This window comes from Oncorhynchus clarkii, unplaced genomic scaffold, assembly GCF_045791955.1.
Source record: "Oncorhynchus clarkii lewisi isolate Uvic-CL-2024 unplaced genomic scaffold, UVic_Ocla_1.0 unplaced_contig_10532_pilon_pilon, whole genome shotgun sequence".
Lineage (NCBI taxonomy): Eukaryota > Metazoa > Chordata > Actinopteri > Salmoniformes > Salmonidae > Oncorhynchus > Oncorhynchus clarkii.
In genome coordinates, this window is record NW_027261121.1 from 102,340 (window position 1) to 123,204 (window position 20,865).

At 45.3% G+C, this 20,865-nt stretch overlaps 1 protein-coding gene across 1 annotated transcript in view; it reads left to right on the forward strand.

Moving 5' to 3' along the window:
- Positions 1 to 253: 253 nt before the first annotated feature.
- The window catches only part of LOC139404947 (phosphatidylserine synthase 1-like), a 29,435-nt gene continuing 8,823 nt past the window's right edge, over positions 254 to 20,865 (forward strand). The window contains exons 1-11 of the mRNA XM_071147494.1: positions 254 to 633; positions 1,728 to 1,819; positions 2,295 to 2,339; positions 2,941 to 3,065; positions 3,535 to 3,693; positions 3,842 to 3,993; positions 6,014 to 6,155; positions 14,525 to 14,637; positions 15,824 to 15,889; positions 17,623 to 17,722; positions 19,786 to 19,854. Coding sequence (XP_071003595.1) covers positions 449 to 633; positions 1,728 to 1,819; positions 2,295 to 2,339; positions 2,941 to 3,065; positions 3,535 to 3,693; positions 3,842 to 3,993; positions 6,014 to 6,155; positions 14,525 to 14,637; positions 15,824 to 15,889; positions 17,623 to 17,722; positions 19,786 to 19,854 — 1,248 coding nt within the window. The 5' untranslated portion in view covers positions 254 to 448. The remainder of the gene's footprint in view (positions 634 to 1,727; positions 1,820 to 2,294; positions 2,340 to 2,940; positions 3,066 to 3,534; positions 3,694 to 3,841; positions 3,994 to 6,013; positions 6,156 to 14,524; positions 14,638 to 15,823; positions 15,890 to 17,622; positions 17,723 to 19,785; positions 19,855 to 20,865) is intronic.

Consider the following 20,865-nt stretch of genomic DNA (forward strand, 5'->3'; position numbering starts at 1 on the left):
ACATGAACGTAAATAACCTCCCGCGGTGTGGAACTGACCTTGGTTTACCCATAGAAATATAATCCATTCTATTTATGTGGGTGGGTTTGCCTTGGTGGTTTACAAACGTTAAGAAAATAGCGCGTGACTGATCTCATAAACTGAACCCTTCGACTTTCCATAGTGGCACTCCCCTAGACTTACAAACCAATCAAAAAATCGAGAGTTTATTTTCCCCTAAAACGTTTCAGTAAATTTAACCCGTGATGTTCGCACTCGCAAGAAGGCAGCAGTTCATTCCTGACTCTGTTTTTCTTTAGGTTGTGCTGTTGCGCACATATTTAACGGACGAGCGTCTGGTCTTTACTAGTGGACAACATGAATCATTAATTTCGCTGAACGTCTAAATGTCAATCTAAAGGAGCCCGCAGGAGGTGAAGCGGATTCCTCTGGTCACGCTCCCGCAATTATGGCGTCCGGATATGGGTACGAATCGCGGACTATAGGCAAAGATGATGTGAACTACAGGATGCATTTCCGTATGATCAACGAGCAGCAAGTGGAGGATATTACACTGGACTTTTTCTATAAGCCGCACACAATAACACTGTTAACATGCACAGTGCTCAGCTTGATGTATTTTGCATTTACAAGGTAAGTAGAGTTCCTAGCCAGTTAACTACCGGTAGTTAACACTAGCTAGCTATATGCTAACGATATTGACTGGGCCAACTGCCAGAGCAGCTAAGTGTTTGTTTATGCAGTCAAAAAGTAATTACGTTCGCTAGTATTTCCGACTATTGACATGTGTAACTAAGGTCTTTCGATGAAGTAGTTAGCTAGCTTAAGTTCTCTGGTGCGGGACTGACCATCTGGCTCCTCGCTCTCGTCTCTAATGAAGGAGAATATTTAATTTGTTTGGTTTCGATGTAGCAAGTGGGCTGATTATTTGCTATTTGTAGCTACATTGTGTCAACGTGCCACGTTTGTATCTTTTCTATACCGTGGGGAAGGATCTCCCTTCCTTGTTCCTGGTGGTCCATTTTTATCTGCAAGATGCATCTAGCCGTTTCTTACATCATGGGTGCGTTCAGTTCGATTGAACATTTGCTACGTTGCGGAACTGTTTGCATTGAACGTTCTTGAACAGTCTTTGAGGTACCTTTGCGCCGTTTGTTGGGTGTGGCAGGCTGTGGTTGAAGCAACGAGTTACGTATTTAAAGGAGAGCGGTGCATTTTGAACTCGCAACCCAACCTCTCCCGGTTTTCAACTGGTCGTTCGTACAGCACCGTTTCCACTACGTTTTTCGTACTGAACGCAGCCCATGATGCACAGCTTGACTGTTTCCAAATGGCATCCTATTCCATATAGCAGCGCCCTGGTCAAAATGATTTCACTATGTGGAATGGGGTGCCATTAGGGACAAATCCCTTATCTGCTGCACTCATCGAGTGGTTTATCCTCAATAACCAAATGGATTGGGGGGTGTCAGGAGTAGGTCAACCAGCACTGATGAGTGAATTATAATATCATTTCAGCCCTCTCACTGGTCTTTCATAAGTGTGATTGAAGGAGAGCACTGTACAGCAGGCTATGTGGGGACAGGGGTGGGACTAGAATTTGGGTTTCAAACCCACCTGTCCAATCAGTGTATCCGTTTTAGAACTGTTTTCATCTCACTGACTCTGAAATGTCTTAATGCTGGTTTTGGTTTGTGTTAATAATCCTTGCCTTTTTGTTATGTTAGGGATGAGACAAACGAAGACGCCAACTTGTGGGTGGGCCTCATCCTGGTCCTCTCCTTCTTCCTGGTCATCAGTGTTCTGGCCTTCCCTAACGGTAAGGACAAGGTTGTATAAGTTGCTTCTGACATCAAATGGCACCTTTTTCCCCTATATAGTGCACTACTTCAGACCTGGGCTCTGGTCAAAAGTAGTGCACTATATAGGGAATAGGGTGCTAGTGTAACCGCTGTGAAATGGCTAGCTAGTGCGCGGTAGTAGCGTTTGAAACGGTGATGTCACTTGCTCTGAGTTCTTGAAGTAGTTGTTTCCCTTACTCTGCAAGGGCCGTGGCTTGGTGGGTAACGATGCTTCGAGGGTGACTGTTGTCTGTCTTCATAAAACGTTGTACGTGTCAGACATCTCTACGTGTCAGACATCTCTACGTGTCAGACATCTCTACGTGTCAGACATCTCTACGTGTCAGACATCTCTACGTGTCAGACATCTCTACATGTCATTGTACACCAGCCTTGTAACTCTTAAGTGTGGATGAAGTTGTTGATTCAATATTTTGACACTTCTCTCTCTAGGACCATTTACCAGACCACATCCGGCGATATGGCGAATAGTTTTCGGTAAGTGACAAATATAACAATCCCTTTTTTTGTATAGGCCTAGCTACCATTCCAGTTCACTTTGAATGAGTTTAACCATGAATTATCCACCCAATTCATGAGAGTTGGTAATCTCTCTAGGTCTCTTTATAGGTTCCTTCCTTCTAGGGAGTGTTTCCTGGCCTCTGTGCTTCTGCTTCAGTTGCTCTTTGGGGTTTAGGCCTACTTTCTGACAACTGTTGATGTAAAAAGGGCTTTCTAAATTGCTGAAACCAGTTCAGACCTGATTGAATGAGATTCCGCCTAATCTGTTATTGCGCTGTTATGGCCAGGTCTGAGTGTGCTGTACTTCCTGTTCCTGGTGATCTGACATCTCCCTGTTATGGCCAGGTCTGAGTGTGCTGTACTTCCTGTTCCTGGTGTTCTGACATCTCCCTGTTATGGCCAGGTCTGAGTGTGCTGTACTTCCTGTTCCTGGTGATCTGACATCTCCCTGTTATGGCCAGGTCTGAGTGTGCTGTACTTCCTGTTCCTGGTGATCTGACATCTCCCTGTTATGGTCAGGTCTGAGTGTGCTGTACTTCCTGTTCCTGGTGATCTGACATCTCCCTGTTATGGTCAGGTCTGAGTGTGCTGTACTTCCTGTTCCTGGTGTTCATCATCTTCCTAAACTGGGAGCAGGTGAAGAACGTCATGTACTGGCTGGACCCCAACCTGCGCTACGCCACCCGGGAGGCTGACATCATGGTGAGTAAGCAGCAGCCTTGCTCTCCTATCAGTCTCTGTGGTTGCTTCCCAACTCACCCTGTTCCCTATGGAGTGCACTACCTTTAACTAGAGTCGTGGTCAAAAGTAGTGCACTATAATAGGGGAATAGAGTGCCATTTGGGACGCACACTTTCTTTACTGTCAGTTTCTGATCTCTTAGCTATCAGTCTCTTGGTTAGCACATTGACCTCGGCTACTTCCTGATTCTCCACCTGAGGTGCACACTTCCCGGCATGCCTTTTAACAATTGTGAAACTCCCTCCAGCCAATTCTTACACCAATCCAATGCTTTTAATCCATGATGGGAAGTGTGCAAGTCCACACTTTGGGGGAAAAGGGTGGAGAAACAGGATACAGCCCTCTTCTAGCACCAACACTCACTTCCTCATGCTCTTGTTCTGATTGGCTATTGTTGATGTCGTCTCTGGCCGCTGTGCTCTGCTTGTAGGAGTATGCAGTGAACTGTCACGTGATCACCTGGGAGCGAATCCTGAGCCACTTTGACATATTTGCCTTCAGTCACTTCTGGGGCTGGGGCATGAAGGCCCTGCTCATCCGCAGCTACGGCCTCTGTTGGACCATCAGCATCACCTGGGAGCTCACTGAGGTACACAAACACCCCAAAGCACGAATACACACAAACACCAAATGTCAGAACATTTGGTTAGGAGAGTGTCAGAGAAGGAGTTTAGGAGAGGTATAAATGATTACTCTTCCTCTCCCTATTTTCCCCCTCCTCATCCTCTCCTCCTCAGCTGTTCTTCATGCACCTGCTGCCTAACTTTGCTGAGTGCTGGTGGGACCAGCTGATCCTGGACATCCTGTTGTGTAATGGAGGAGGCATCTGGATGGGTATGACTGTCTGTCGCTTCCTGGAGATGAGGACCTACCACTGGGCTTCCATCAAGTAGGTACCCCATAACCCTACCACTGGGCCTCCATCAAGTAGGTAGCCCATAACCCTACCACTGGGCCTCCATCAAGTAGGTACCCCATAACCCTATCACTGGGCCTCCATCAAGTAGGTACCCATAACCCTACTACTGGGCCTCCATCAAGCAGGTACCCCATAACCCTATCACTGGGCCTCCATCAAGTAGGTACCCATAACCCTATCACTGGGCCTCCATCAAGCAGGTACCCATAACCCTGTCATTGGGCATCCATCAAGTAGGTACCCATAACCCTACCACTGGGCCTCCATCAAGCAGTTACCCATAACCCTATCACTGGGCCTCCATCAAGTAGGTACCCATAACCCTAACCCTATCACTGGGCCTCCATCAAGCAGCTACCCATAACCCTAACCCTATCACTGGGCCTCCATCAAGCAGCTACCCATAACCCTAACCCTACCACTGGGCCTCCACCAGGTACACAAAAGTATATGGACACCTGCTCATCAAATATCTCATTCCAAAATCATGGGCATAAATATTTAGTTAGCGCCCCCCTCCCCCTTTTCTGCAAATAACATCCTCCGCAATTCTGAGAAGGCTTTCCACTAGATGTTGGAACATTGCTGTGGGGACTTGCTTCCATTCAGCCATGAGCATTAGTGGGGTCGGGGCTGTTGCTGAAACAGGAAAGGGCCTTTCCCAAACGTTTGCCACAAAGTTAGTAGCACAGAGTCATCTAGCATGTTATTGTATGCTGTAGCTTTAAGATTTCCCTTCACTGGAACTAAGAGGCCTAGCCCGAACCATAACACCCAGATTCTTCCATCGTACTGCCAGATGGTGAAGCGTGATTCATCACTCCAGAGAACACGTTTCCACTTTTCCAGAGTCCAATGGTGGATCGCCTTACACCACTCTAGCCGAAGCTTGGCATTGCGCATGGTGATCTTAGGTTTGTGTGCGGCAGCTCGGCCATGGAAACCCATTTCAGGAAGCTCGCGACGAACAGTTCTTGTGCTGACGTTGCTTCCAGAGGCAGTTTGGAACTCGTTGTCAGTGTTGAAACCGAGGACAGACAATTTTTATGCGCTTCAGCACTCGGCGGTCCTGTTCTGTGAGCTTGTGTGGCCTACCACTTCACGACTGAGCTGTTGTTGCTCCTAGATGTTTCCACTTCACAATAACAGCTCTTACAGTTGACCGGGGCAGCTCTAGCAGGGCAAAAATGTGATGAACTGACTTGTTGGAAAGGTGGCATCTTATGACGGTGCCACGTTGATAGTCACTGAGCTCTTCAGTACGGGCTATTCTACTGCCAATGTGTGTCTATGGAGATTGCATGGCTGTATGCTAGATTTTTATATACAGGTCAGCAAACGGGTGTAGCTGAAAATGCCGAACCTGCTAATATGAAGGGGTGTCCACATAAGAGGCCCTACCACTGGGCCTCCAGCATGTAGGTCCTTTTGGGCCTATGTAGCCCTACCACTGGGCCTCCAGGTGCTCCTAGCCCTACCACTGGGCCTCCAGCATGTAGGTCCCCTCCCTCCCTCGCTTTACTGGCTGTGTCACAATTGGCACCCTTTTCCCTGTAAAGAGCAGTTCTTTTGACCAGGCCCCATGGGGCTCTGCAATAGCGTCCTGTCCAGGGGGTGTACTTGTTGGTCAAGCTGCCTCGCGCTACCTAAACAGGAGATCTGCTTCTGGCTCATACAAGGCTACTTACTTTCTCTAGGGAATTGAGTGACATTTGTTCACGTCTCAGAAACAAAACCGTATGGAAATTGACTTCCTACATTTTTACATTGACCTTTTTTAGTCATTTATCAGACTTTCTGATCCAGAGGCACTTACAGTTTAGCTTTCGTTTAGTATTATCAGGCCCGTTGCCCGGTAACGAGATGGCCTTGAATGATTTATGTAATGGCATTGTTTTCATAGTTAGCTGTGTGTTACTTATCTTATTGAATGTCTATTCACAAGCCTTGTTAACTCTTCTGCCGTGTGTGTGTGTCTCTACCTGTCCAGGGACATCCACACCACGACAGGGAAGATCAAACGTGCTGCGCTCCAGTTCACCCCGGCTAGCTGGACCTACGTCCGCTGGTTTGACCCCAAGTCTTCCCTGCAGCGCGTCACCGGGGTCTACCTCTTCATGATCATCTGGCAGGTATGTTCCTGGTTTCAAACGTACAACTGTCATTCTATTTCTAATACACCCATGTCCAATAACACCCTATAGTGCACTACTTTAGGGCCCTGGTCAAAGTCTATCTGACCTGACAGCACTAGGTATATGGGGAGTTCTGGCCTGACAGGGGTTAGCTGTTAGCACGAGGTATATGGGGAGTTCTGGCCTGACAGGGGTTAGCTGTTAGCACTAGGTATACGGGGAGATCTGGCCTGACAGGGGTTAGCTGTTAGCACGAGGTATATGCAGAGTTCTGGCCTGACAGGGGTTAGCTGTTAGCATGAGGTATATGCAGAGTTCTGGCCTGACAGGGGTTAGCTGTTAGCACGAGGTATACGGGGAGTTCTTGCCTGACAGGGGTTAGCTGTTAGCACGAGGTATACGGGGAGTTCTGGCCTGACAGGGGTTAGCTGTTAGCACGAGGTATATGGGGAGTTCTGGCCTGACAGGGTTTAGTGGTTAGCATTAGGTATGTGGGGAATTCTGGCCTGACAGGGATTAGCTGTTAGCACTAGGTATATGGGGAGTTCTGGCCTGACAGGGGTTAGCTGTTAGCACTAGGTATGTGGGGTATTCTGGCCTGACAGGGGTTAGCTGTTAGCACTAGGTATATGGGAGTTCTGGCCTGACAGGGGTTAGCTGTTAGCACTAGGTACAGTGCCTTGCGAAAGTATTCGGCCCCCTTGAACTTTGCGACCTTTTGCCACATTTCAGGCTTCAAACATAAAGATATAAAACTGTATTTTTTTGTGAAGAAGCAACAACAAGTGGGACACAATCATGAAGTGGAACGACATTTATTGGATATTTCAAACTTTTTTTAACAAATCAAAAACTTGAAAAATTGGGCGTGCAAAATTATTCAGCCCCTTTACTTTCAGTGCAGCAAACTCTCTCCAGAAGTTCAGTGAGGATCTCTGAATGATCCAATGTTGACCTAAATGACTAATGATGATAAATACAATCCACCTGTGTGTAATCAAGTCTCCGTATAAATGCACCTGCACTGTGATAGTCTCAGAGGTCCGTTAAAAGCGCAGAGAGCATCATGAAGAACAAGGAACACACCAGGCAGGTCCGAGATACTGTTGTGAAGAAGTTTAAAGCCGGATTTGGATACAAAAAGATTTCCTAAGCTTTAAACATCCCAAGGAGCACTGTGCAAGCGATAATATTGAAATGGAAGGAGTATCAGACCACTGCAAATCTACCAAGACCTGGCCGTCCCTCTAAACTTTCAGCTCATACAAGGAGAAGACTGATCAGAGATGCAGCCAAGAGGCCCATGATCACTCTGGATGAACTGCAGAGATCTACAGCTGAGGTGGGAGACTCTGTCCATAGGACAACAATCAGTCGTATATTGCACAAATCTGGCCTTTATGGAAGAGTGGCAAGAAGAAAGCTATTTCTTAAAGATATCCATAAAAAGTGTCGTTTAAAGTTTGCCACAAGCCACCTGGGAGACACACCAAACATGTGGAAGAAGGTGCTCTGGTCAGATGAAACCAAAATTGAACCTTTTGGCAACAATGCGAAACGTTATGTTTGGCGTAAAAGCAACACAGCTGAACACACCATCCCCACTGTCAAACATGGTGGTGGCAGCATCATGGTTTGGGCCTGCTTTTCTTCAGCAGGGACAGGGAAGATGGTTAAAATTGATGGGAAGATGGATGGAGCCAAATACAGGACCATTCTGGAAGAAAACCTGATGGAGTCTGCAAAAGACCTGAGACTGGGACAGAGATTTGACTTCCAACAAGACAATGATCCAAAACATAAAGCAAAATCTACAATGGAATGGTTCAAAAATAAACATACCCAGGTGTTAGAATGGCCAAGTCAAAGTCCAGACCTGAATCCAATCGAGAATCTGTGGAAAGAACTGAAAACTGCTGTTCACAAATGCTCTCCATCCAACCTCACTGAGCTCGAGCTGTTTTGCAAGGAGGAATGGGAAAAAATGTCAGTCTCTCGATGTGCAAAACTGATAGAGACATACCCCAAGCGACTTACAGCTGTAATCGGAGCAAAAGGTGGCGCTAAAAACTATTAACTTAAGGGGGCTGAATAATTTTGCACACCCAATTTTTCAGTTTTTAATTTGTTAAAAAAGTTTGAAATATCCAATAAATGTCGTTCCACTTCATGATTGTGTCCCACTTGTTGTTGATTCTTCACAAAAAAATACAGTTTTATATCTTTATGTTTGAAGCCTGAAATGTGGCAAAAGGTCGCAAAGTTTAAGGGGGCCGAATACTTTCGCAAGGCACTGTATATGGGGAGTTCTGGCCTGACAGGGGTTAGCTGTTAGCACTAGGTATATGGGGAGTTCTGGCCTGACAGGGGTTAGCTGTTAGCACTAGGTATATGGGGAGTTCTGGCCTGACAGGGGTTAGCTGTTAGCACTAGGTATATGGGGAGTTCTGGCCTGACAGGGGTTAGCTGTTAGCACTAGGTATATGGGGAGTTCTGGCCTGACAGGGGTTAGCTGTTAGCACTAGGTATATGGGGAGTTCTGGCCTGACAGGGGTTAGCTGTTAGCACTAGGTATATGGGGAGTTCTGGCCTGACAGGGGTTAGCTGTTAGCACTAGGTATATGGGGAGTTCTGGCCTGACAGGGGTTAGCTGTTAGCACTAGGTATATGGGGAGTTCTGGCCTGACAGGGGTTAGCTGTTAGCACTAGGTATATGGGGAGTTCTGGCCTGACAGGGGTTAGCTGTTAGCACTAGGTATACGGGGAGTTCTGGCCTGACAGGGGTTAGCTGTTAGCACTAGGTATACGGGGAGTTCTGGCCTGACAGGGGTTAGCTGTTAGCACTAGGTATTTGGGGAGTTCTGGCCTGACAGGGGTTAGCTGTTAGCACGAGGTATACGGGGAGTTCTGGCCTGACAGGGGTTAGCTGTTAGCACGAGGTATATGAAATCGTTTTGCTACGGTGTTCCCTAATGAATATGACCCTGGGTTAATGATGGAAAGCACTGGAGTTTATTCAGTGCTTCACCATCTTTCCATCCACCCCACGGTGTGGTGGGGCGCTGTCCCCCGTCCAGAAACTGTCCACCCAGTCACATGTCATCCGGCTAGTTTCTCACTCTTTAGGTAATGAGATTTCAATAAGAACATGCCAGGCAGAATCCCCATATACACTCTCATCTATACACTCCCATCTATACACTCCCATCTATACACTCCCACCTATACACTCCCACCTATACACTCCCACCTATACACTCCCATCTATACAGTACACTCCCATCTATACACTCCCATCTATACAGTACAGTATCATCTATACACTCCCATCTATACACTCCCAGTCAGAAGTTGGGACACACCTACTCATTCCAGGGTTTCTTTTTTAAAACTATTTTCTAAATTGTAGAATGCAAATCTGTCAAGGCAAAAAGTGGCTACCTTGAAGAATTTCAAATATAAAATACTTACTACATGATTCCGTAGGTGTTATTTCATAGTTTTGAAGTCTTCACTATTATTCTACAATGTAGAAAATAGTACAAATAAAGAAAAACCCTGGAATGAGTAGATGTGTTCAAACTACTGACTGGTACTGTATAGATGGTACTGTATAGATGGTACTGTATAGATGGTACTGTATAGATGGTACTGTACTGGTACTGTATAGATGGTACTGTATAGATGGTACTGTATAGATGGTACTGTACAGATGGTACTGTACAGATGGTACTGTACTGTATAGATGGTACTGTACTGGTACTGTATAGATGGTACTGTATAGATGGTACTGTATAGATGGTACTGTACTGGTACTGTATAGATGGTACTGTATAGATGGTACTGTACTGTATAGATGGTACTGTATAGATGGTACTGTATAGATGGTACTGTATAGATGGTACTGTATAGATGGTACTGTACTGGTACTGTATAGATGGTACTGTATAGATGGTACTGTATAGATGGTACTGTACTGTATAGATGGTACTGTATAGATGGTACTGTACTGTATAGATGGTACTGTATAGATGGTACTGTATAGATGGTACTGTATAGATGGTACTGTACTGGTACTGTATAGATGGTACTGTATAGATGGTACTGTATAGATGGTACTGTATAGATGGTACTGTACTGTATAGATGGTACTGTATAGATGGTACTGTATAGATGGTACTGTACTGTATAGATGGTACTGTATAGATGGTACTGTATAGATGGTACTGTATAGATGGTACTGTATAGATGGTACTGTACTGGTACTGTATAGATGGTACTGTATAGATGGTACTGTATAGATGGTACTGTATAGATGGTACTGTATAGATGTTACTGTACTGGTACTGTATAGATGATACTGTACTGGTACTGTATAGATGATACTGTACTGTATAGATGGTACTGTATAGATGGTACTGTATAGATGGTACTGTATAGATGGTACTGAATAGATGGTACTGTATAGATGTTACTGTACTGGTACTGTATAGATGTTACTGTACTGGTACTGTATAGATGATACTGTACTGTATAGATGGTACTGTACTGGTACTGTATAGATGGTACTGTATAGATGGTACTGTATAGATGTTACTGTACTGGTACTGTATAGATGGTACTGTATAGATGTTACTGTATAGATGGTACTGTACTGGTACTGTATAGATGGTACTGTATAGATGGTACTGTACTGGTACTGTATAGATGGTACTGTATAGATGGTACTGTATAGATGGTACTGTATAGATGGTACTGTATAGATGGTACTGTACTGTATAGATGGTACTGTACTGTATAGATGGTACTGTACTGTATAGATGGTACTGTATAGATGGTACTGTATAGATGGTACTGTATAGATGGTACTGTATAGATGGTACTGTATAGATGGTACTGTACTGTATAGATGGTACTGTACTGTATAGATGGTACTGTACTGTATAGATGGTACTGTACTGTATAGATGGTACTGTATAGATGGTACTGTACTGGTACTGTATAGATGGTACTGTATAGATGGTACTGTATAGATGGTACTGTATAGATGGTACTGTATAGATGGTACTGTACTGGTACTGTATAGATGATACTGTACTGTATAGATGGTACGGTATAGATGATAATGTACTGTATAGATGGTACTGTATAGATGGTACTGTACTGGTACTGTATAGATGGTACTGTATAGATGGTACTGTATAGATGGTACTGTATAGATGGTACTGTATAGATGATACTGTACTGTATAGATGGTACGGTATAGATGATAATGTACTGTATAGTTGGTACTGTATAGATGGTACTGTACTGGTACTGTATAGATGATACTGTATAGATGGTACTGTATAGATGGTACTGTATAGATGGTACTGTATAGATGATACTGTGCTGTTTAGATGGTACTGTATAGATGGTACTGTATAGATGGTACTGTATAGATGGTACTGTATAGATGGTACTGTATAGATGGTACTGTACTGTATAGATGATACTGTGCTGTATAGATGGTACTGTATAGATGGTACTGTATAGATGGTACTGTACTGTATAGATGGTACTGTATAGATGGTACTGTATAGATGATACTGTACTGTATAGATGGTACTGTATAGATGGTACTGTACTGTATAGATGGTACTGTATAGATGGTACGGTATAGATGATACTGTGCTGTATAGATGGTACGGTATAGATGGTACGGTATAGATGGTACTGTATAGATGATGATGTACTGTATAGATGGTACTGTATTGTGTAGATGGTACTGTATAGATGGTACTGTATAGATGGTACTGTATAGTTGGCACGGTACTGTATAGATGGCACGGTACTGTATAGATGGCACGGTACTGTATAGATGGTACGGTACGGTATAGATGGTACTGTATAGATGGTACTGTACTGTATAGATGGTACTGTATAGATGGTACTGTATAGATGATACTGTACTGTATAGATGGTACTGTATAGATGGTACTGTACTGTATAGATGGTACTGTATAGATGGTACGGTATAGATGATACTGTGCTGTATAGATGGTACGGTATAGATGGTACGGTATAGATGGTACTGTATAGATGATGATGTACTGTATAGATGGTACTGTATTGTGTAGATGGTACTGTATAGATGGTACTGTATAGATGGTACTGTATAGTTGGCACGGTACTGTATAGATGGCACGGTACTGTATAGATGGCACGGTACTGTATAGATGGTACGGTACGGTATAGATGGTACTGTATAGATGATACTGTACTGTATAGATGGTACTGTACTGTATAGATGGTACTGTATAGATGGTACTGTACTGTATAGATGGTACTGTACTGTATAGATGGCACGGTACTGTATAGATGGCACGGTACTGTATAGATGGTACGGTACGGTATAGATGGTACTGTATAGATGATACTGTACGGTAAAGATGATACTGTACTGTATAGATGGTACGGTAAAGATGATACTGTACTGTATAGATGGTACGGTAAAGATGATACTGTACTGTATAGATGGTACGGTAAAGATGATACTGTACTGTATAGATGGTACTGTATAGATGGTACGGTACTGTATAGATGGTACGGTACTGTATAGATGGTACTGTATAGATGGTACTGTACTGTATAGATGGTACGGTATAGATGATACTGTACTGTATAGATGGTACTGTATAGATGGTACTGTATAGATGGTACTGTATAGATGGTACTGTATAGATGGTACTGTACTGTATAGATGGTACTGTATAGATGGTACTGTACTGTATAGATGGTACTGTATAGATGGTACTGTACTGTATAGATGGTACTGTATAGATGGTACTGTACTGTATAGATGGTACTGTATATATGGTACTGTACTGTATAGATGGTACTGTATAGATGGTACTGTACTGTATAGATGGTACTACTGTATAGATGGCACTGTATAGATGGTACTGTATGATGGTACTGTATAGATGGTACTACTGTATAGATACTGTACTACTGTATAGATACTGTACTGTATAGAATGTACTACTGTATAGATACGGTACTGTATAGATGATACGGTACTGTATAGATGGTACTGTATAGATGATACGGTACTGTATAGATGGTACTGTATAGATGGTACTGTACTGTATAGATGGTACTGTATAGATGGTACTGTATAGATGGTACTGTACTGTATAGATGGTACTGTATAGATGGTACTGTACTGTATAGATGGTACTGTATAGATGGGAGTGTATAGATGGGAGTGTTTATGTGGATTCTGCCTGGTGTGTTCTTATTGAAATCTCATTACTTAAAGAGTGAGAAACTAGCCGGATGACATGTGACTGGTTGGACAGTTTCTGGACGGGGGACAGCGCCCCACCACACCGTGGGGTGGATGGAAAGATGGTGAACTTCAATAAGTTCCAGTGCTTTCCATCATTAACCCAGGGTCATATTCATTAGGGAACACTGTGGCAAAACCAGGTCCCAGCCAGAGAGCCCACCATAGCTGCCAATACTCCTTCACCCCCCCTTATCCTCAATACTGGCTGCCATGGCGATGAAAAGCTGAGCAGCTTCTCTTGAAATGGACTAGTCTCTCCCCTCCCTCCCTCCCTCTCCCTCTGTCTCCCGTTCCCAACACTCTGGGGGCTTGAAATAGTAATTACCCACTCTTTGAGAGGAGCTTGAAGAGGGGTGGGGGGTGAGAGTGGAGGGGTGGGTGAGTAGGGAGAAGGGGAGAGTGAAGGTAGAGAGAGAGAGTCCTCAGTAGTAGCTACAGTTTAGCTGCTTTCTATCCAGAGGGCCTCTAGACAGTCTTATTTGGCCCTGAGCCTATCTCTACACTGAGACACACACACACACACACACACACACAGGCTCAGAGCCAAATGACAGCGTGTTGAGACAGTCTGGTTCCAGTCTCTTCATTATGCTGTACTGTGGATGATGAGAAGTGCAGGGTCAAACTGTGAGTGGGTCCAAATGTTGACATGGTTCAGGTTCACTGTATTGCATAGCTAGGCTATGTATTCTACTTCCTCATTTGGGAGGTAGAGCGAGAGGGAGGAGTTAGTTGAGGTGGCAGGTAGCCTGGTTGTTAGAGCATTGGGCCAGTAACCAAAAGGTTGCTAGATCAAATCCCAGAGCTGACAAGGTAAACATCTGTCATTCTGCCCCTGAACAGGCAGTTAACCCAATGTTCCTAGGCCGTCATTGTAAATATGAATTTGTTCTTAACTGACTTCCCTAGTTAAATTACAAAAAAATCAAATAATTAGTAGCTGTATTCAGTGTGATTAGAGCCCTCTGTAGTGCCCTGTGTAGGGGGTGGCTTTGTGATGGTGTCTGTGATAACTCTCTCTGTTTCTCCATAGCTGACAGAGTTGAACACATTCTTCCTGAAGCACATATTTGTGTTCCCGGCGTGCCACGCCCTCAGCTGGTGTCGGATCCTCTTCATCGGCATCATCACAGCTCCCACCGTGAGGTAGGAACCTCACCCCTCACCTGGGCTGATCTCTCCCCCCCTCTCTCCTCTGTTCTCCCCGACTCTCTCCTCTGTTCTCCCCGACTCTCTCCTCTGTTCTCCCCGACTCTCTCCTCTGTTCTCCCCCGACTCTCTCCTCTGTTCTCCCCCGACTCTCTCCTCTGTTCTCCCCCGACTCTCTCCTCTGTTCTCCCCCGACTCTCTCCTCTGTTCTCCCCCGACTCTCTCCTCTGTTCTCCCCCGACTCTCTCCTCTGTTCTCCCCCGACTCTCTCCTCTGTTCTCCCCCGACTCTCTCCTCTGTTCTCCCCCGACTCTCTCCTCTGTTCTCCCCCGACTCTCTCCTCTGTTCTCCCCCGACTCTCTCCTCTGTTCTCCCCCGACTCTCTCCTCTGTTCTCCCCCCCTCTGTTCTCCTCTCCTCTGTCCTCCCCCCTCTCTCCTCCTCTCCTCTGTCCTCCCCCGACTCTCTCCTCTGTTCTCCCCCGACTCTCTCCTCTGTTCTCCCCCCCTCTCTCCTCTGTTCTCCCCCCCTCTCTCCTCTGTTCTCCCCCCTCTCTCCTCTGTTCTCCCCCCTCTCTCCTCTGTTCTCCCCCCCTCTCTCCTCTGTTCTCCCCCCTCTCTCCTCTGTTCCCCCCCTCTCCTCTGTTCCCCCCCCCCTCTCCTCTGTTCTCCCCCCTCTCTCCTCTGTTCTCCCCCCCTCTCTCCTCTGTTCTCCCCCCCTCTCTCCTCTGTTCTCCCCCCTCTCTCCTCTGTTCTCCCCCCCTCTCCTCTGTTCCCTTCCCCCTCTCTCCTCTGTTCCCTTCCCCCTCTCTCCTCTGTTCCCTTCCCCCTCTCTCCTCTGTCCCCCCCTCTCTCCTCTGTCCCCCCTCTCTCCTCTGTTCTCCCCCACTCTCTCCTCTGTTCTCCCCCCCTCTCTCCTCTGTTCCCTCTCTCCTCTGTTCCCTTCCCTCTCTCTCCTCTGTCACCCCCTCTCTGTCCTCTGTTCCCCCTTCTCTCCCAATTTGCACCCCTTCTGCACCAGTCTTCAGAAAACTCCTCAGTCAGACCGTCAGTGTTTGTCCAACATGTCTAGAGTTAATGGCTATGAGAGGTCAGCTCTCTGTCTGTGGTAAACTGGTTCACATGTCTGCCTTCACATCCTGTGTTTGTCCTGACCTGTGGTGGTGTTTTCTCCGTGTTTTTCAGGCAGTACTATGCCTACCTCACAGACACACAGTGTAAGCGTGTTGGGACACAGTGCTGGGTGTTTGGGTGAGTGTTATTTCATTAGCTACTACCATGACGACAGTAGATGTCTGAGGAGATACAGCTGTTTACTCTGCTGTCTGCCATCTACACCATTAAACTACAATACACATTTACTGCAGTAGCCAGCCGTCAGGTCGATGATTTACCTTCAGTCAACAACTGAACAGAGCTCTTTGACGGTGTGGTTTCTACCGTTGGGCTGTGTAGTTGTACCGTTGGGCCGTGTATTTGTACCGTTGGGCTGTGTGTTTGTACCGTTGGGCTGTGTGTTTGTACCGTTGGGCTGTGTGTTTGTACCGTTGGGCTGTGTGTTTGTACCGTTGGGCTGTGTGTTTGTATGTAAACTGTAGCAGTGTGAAGGTGAAGACATGGGAGATGGAGGCTAGTGTTAACGGACCTTCTACAGCGTGGAGGACTGAGAAACTAGCTGGTTAGGGTGAAGACATGGGAGATGGAGGCTAGTGTTAACGGACCTTCTACAGCGTGTAGGACTGAGAAACTAGCTGGTTAGGGCTGTACACACACAGTCACACACACACACACAGACAGTCTGGCAGTGAAGCACTACAGAACAATGGCCTCCGTTGTCCCCCAGCTAAACCCTGAGTATTAAAGACTGGCCGTATGAAAGTCATTACTAAGACACATGGGGTAGGAGTGTGTAGGGTAGAATACTCTATAATACTGGAATCACTAAGTCAGTGTGTATTCTGACTGTTATTTATGATTAGATATACATACACTTCTCTCAATCAAATCAAACTTTATTTGGCACATGCACCGAATACAACAACCTTACCGTGAAATGCTGAATACAACAAGTGTTGACTTTACTGTGAAATGCTTTTGGGGCCTTCCTCTGACAACGCCTAGTATAAAGGTCCTGGATGGCAGGAAGCTTGGCCCCAGTGATGTACTGGGTCGTACGCTCTACCCTCTGTGTGTATTCTAGTGGTTCCCATGTTCAGGGTAATAAGGGGTTGTACGCTCTACCCTCTGTGTATTCTAGTGATTCCCATGTTCAGGGTAATAAGGGGTCGTACGCTCTACCCTCTGGGTGTATTCTAGTGGTTCCCATGTTCAGGGTAATAAGGGGTCGTACGCTCTACCCTCTGTGTGTATTCTAGTGGTTCCCATGTTCAGGGTAATAAGGGGTCGTACGCTCTACCCTCTGTGTGTATTCTAGTGGTTCCCATGTTCAGGGTAATAAGGGATCTTAGAAACTTTCGTAGACAACATTTGTGAAATGTGATTTTATAACCCCCCCCATTATATTCCATTAATATTCTGTCTATCCATGTTTGCATTGTGCATGTGGCATGTGTACTGTTGTCAGTCTGTTTATTTTGGTTAGCGCTTAGCAGGGGTCTGAATATGTTGCTTATTCCCTCCAGCTCCCACTAGAGTAAAGGCTGTTGGCAATGTTAACATCTGACCATGTAGATGGACTGGTTTCATGTTTCTATGGGCCTCAGCTAACCTCTCTGCCTCGCTCACCCCTCACCCTCCTCTCCCTCACTCTGTCATGTCACCACCCAGCCTGGTGACAGGTGTCATAGGGTGCATCCCAACAGCTACCCTATTCCCTTTATAGTGCACTACTTTAGACCAGGTTATCCACCATGGAGGGAATAGGGAGCCATTTGGGACACAGCTATAGCTGTCTGATTACCCAGCAGCCTTAGCTGTAGTGTGTGACGTCTGTGTGTGTGTGTGGATCTCTGTTGACATCACAGGGCCATAGCGTTCCTGGAGGCCTTGGCGTGTGTAAAGTTTGGAATGGAGCTGTTCTCCAAGACCCAGGTCCTCTATGTGCTGCTGTGGCTGGTGTGTGTGGTAAGAATGGTCTCCACACAGCTGTCATGTTCAAGTAGTATTACTGTGTACATAAACATACCAGTCTCCACACAGCTGTCATGTTCAAGTAGTATTACTGTGTAAATAAACATACCAGTCTCCACACAGCTGTCATGTTCAAGTAGTATTACTGTGCACATAAACATACCAGTCTCCACACAGCTGTCATGTTCAAGTAGTATTACTGTGTACATAAACATACCAGTCTCCACACAGCTGTCATGTTCAAGTAGTATTACTGTGCACATAAACATACCAGTCTCCACACAGCTGTCATGTTCAAGTAGTATTACTGTGCACATAAACATACCAGTCTCCACACAGCTGTCATGTTCAAGTAGTATTACTGTGTACATAAACATACCAGTCTCCACACAGCTGTCATGTTCAAGTAGTATTACTGTGTACATAAACATACCAGTCTCCACACAGCTGTCATGTTCAAGTGGTTTGTTTATGTACATAGTAAAACTAGTCTCCAAACAGTTGTTCAGGTCTCTAAAAGTACATATCACTATTTATGTTAGCAGACCAGTCTGTTTTTTGTCATAGTTAATGTACCATAAATAGCTTGGTCATCGTTAAGATCATGTGACTGTTGGACCAACGTACCAGGGCTGTAGTTGTCCTAGTATTAGATGGTGACAGGATAACGTACCAGGGCTGTAGTTGTCCTAGTATTAGATGGTGACAGGATAATGTACCAGGGCTGTAGTTGTCCTAGTATTAGATGATGACAGGATAACCTACCAGGGCTGTAGTTGTCCTAGTATTAGGTGATGACAGGATAACGTACCAGGGCTGTAGTTGTCCTAGTATTAGATGATGACAGGATAATGTACCAGGGCTGTAGTTGTCCTAGTATTAGATGATGACAGGATAACGTACCAGGGCTGTAGTTGTCCTAGTATTAGATGGTGACAGGATAACGTACCAGGGCTGTAGTTGTCCTAGTATTTGGTATTAGATGATGACAGGATAACCTACCAGGGCTGTAGTTGTCCTAGTATTAGATGATGACAGGATAACGTACCAGGGCTGTAGTTGTCCTAGTATTAGATGGTGACAGGATAACGTACCAGGGCTGTAGTTGTCCTAGTATTAGATGGTGACAGGATAACGTACCAGGGCTGTAGTTGTCCTAGTATTAGATGGTGACAGGATAACGTACCAGGGCTGTAGTTGTCCTAGTATTAGATGATGACAGGATAACGTACCAGGGCTGTAGTTGTCCTAGTATTAGATGGTGACAGGATAACGTACCAGGGCTGTAGTTGTCCTAGTATTAGATGGTGACAGGATAACGTACCAGGGCTGTAGTTGTCCTAGTATTAGATGGTGACAGGATAACGTACCAGGGCTGTAGTTGTCCTAGTATTAGATGGTGACAGGATAACGTACCAGGGCTGTAGTTGTCCTAGTATTAGATGGTGACAGGATAACGTACCAGGGCTGTAGTTGTCCTAGTATTAGATGATGACAGGATAACCTACCAGGGCTGTAGTTGTCCTAGTATTTGGTATTAGATGGTGACAGGATAACCTACCAGGGCTGTAGTTGTCCTAGTATTAGATGGTGACAGGATAACCTACCAGGGCTGTAGTTGTCCTAGTATTAGATGATGACAGGATAATGTACCAGGGCTGTAGTTGGCCTAGTATTAGATGGTGACAGGATAACGTACCAGGGCTGTAGTTGTCCTAGTATTAGATGGTGACAGGATAACGTACCAGGGCTGTAGTTGTCCTAGTATTAGATGGTGACAGGATAACGTACCAGGGCTGTAGTTGTCCTAGTACTGCTTTATCTATGGAATGTCAATGTGTTTACAGCTAAAAGGCCTTTCATTTTGTGGCTGACATGTTGGCTATATGAGGGACTACTTGATGTTGGTGTATTCATTTCATTGTTTTCATTTCATTGTATTCATAGATCTATGTATATTTTTGTATTTTATGTTTTGACTATTGTTTCAAGGACAATAAAGCTGAAACGTGACCTTGAACTGACTGTGGCCTTAACTCTGTCTCCTGTCCTCCCAGGCCTTGATCACATTCCTGTGTCTGTATGGGATGGTGTGGTATGCAGAGATCTACGGCCCCAAAGAGAAGGTATGCTGACATACCTGGCTAGATATGAACTACACCTCGTTGACTACAGGATGGTCCTGCTGCAACCATTCTCCATATACATGCACCTTTATTCATCACCCAGGTCACTGGAACTGTGACTATCCCAGGTCGTTTAGAACACATGTCCCTGGAACTGTGACTATTCCAGGTCGTTTAGAACACATGTCCCTGGAACTGTGACTATTCCAGGTCATTTAGAACACATGTCCCCGGAACTGTGACTATCCCAGGTCATTTAGAACACATGTCCCCGGAACTGTGACTATCCCAGGTCATTTAGAACACATGTCCCTGGAACTGTGACTATTCCAGGTCATTTAGAACACATGTCCCTGGAACTGTGACTATCCCAGGTCATGACAGGCACTAGTAGTGTCTTCTACTGTCAGCTATGAGGTTGAAGTGCCGACTGTCAGCCATGAGGTTAAAGTGCCGACTGTCAGCCATGAGGTTAAAGTGCCGGACTGTCAGCCATGAGGTTAAAGTGCCGGACTGTCAGCCATGAGGTTAAAGTGCCGACTGTCAGCCATGAGGTTAAAGTGCAGACTGTCAGCTTTAATTTGAGGGCATTTTCATCTGTATCGGGTGAATCGTTTAATAGGTACAGCACTTTTTGTACATAGCGCCCCCCCCCCCATTAACTTGTGTATTAAAATAATCAAAGGTTTAGCATTTGGTCCCATATTCATAGCATGCAATGACCAAAAATATCATACCACCAAGACATGCTAACCTCTCACCATTACAATAACAGGCGAGGTTAGCATTTCATATCATAGCCCCAAGACATGCTAACCTCTCACCATTACAATAACAGGGGAGGTTAGCATGTCTTGGGGGTGTGATATAAAATGCTAACCTCCCCTGTTATTGTAATGGTGAGAGGTTAGCATGTCTTGGTTAGCATTTCATATCATACCCCCAAGACATGCTAACCTCTCACCATTACAATAACAGGTGAGGTTAGCATTTTATATCATACCCCCAAGA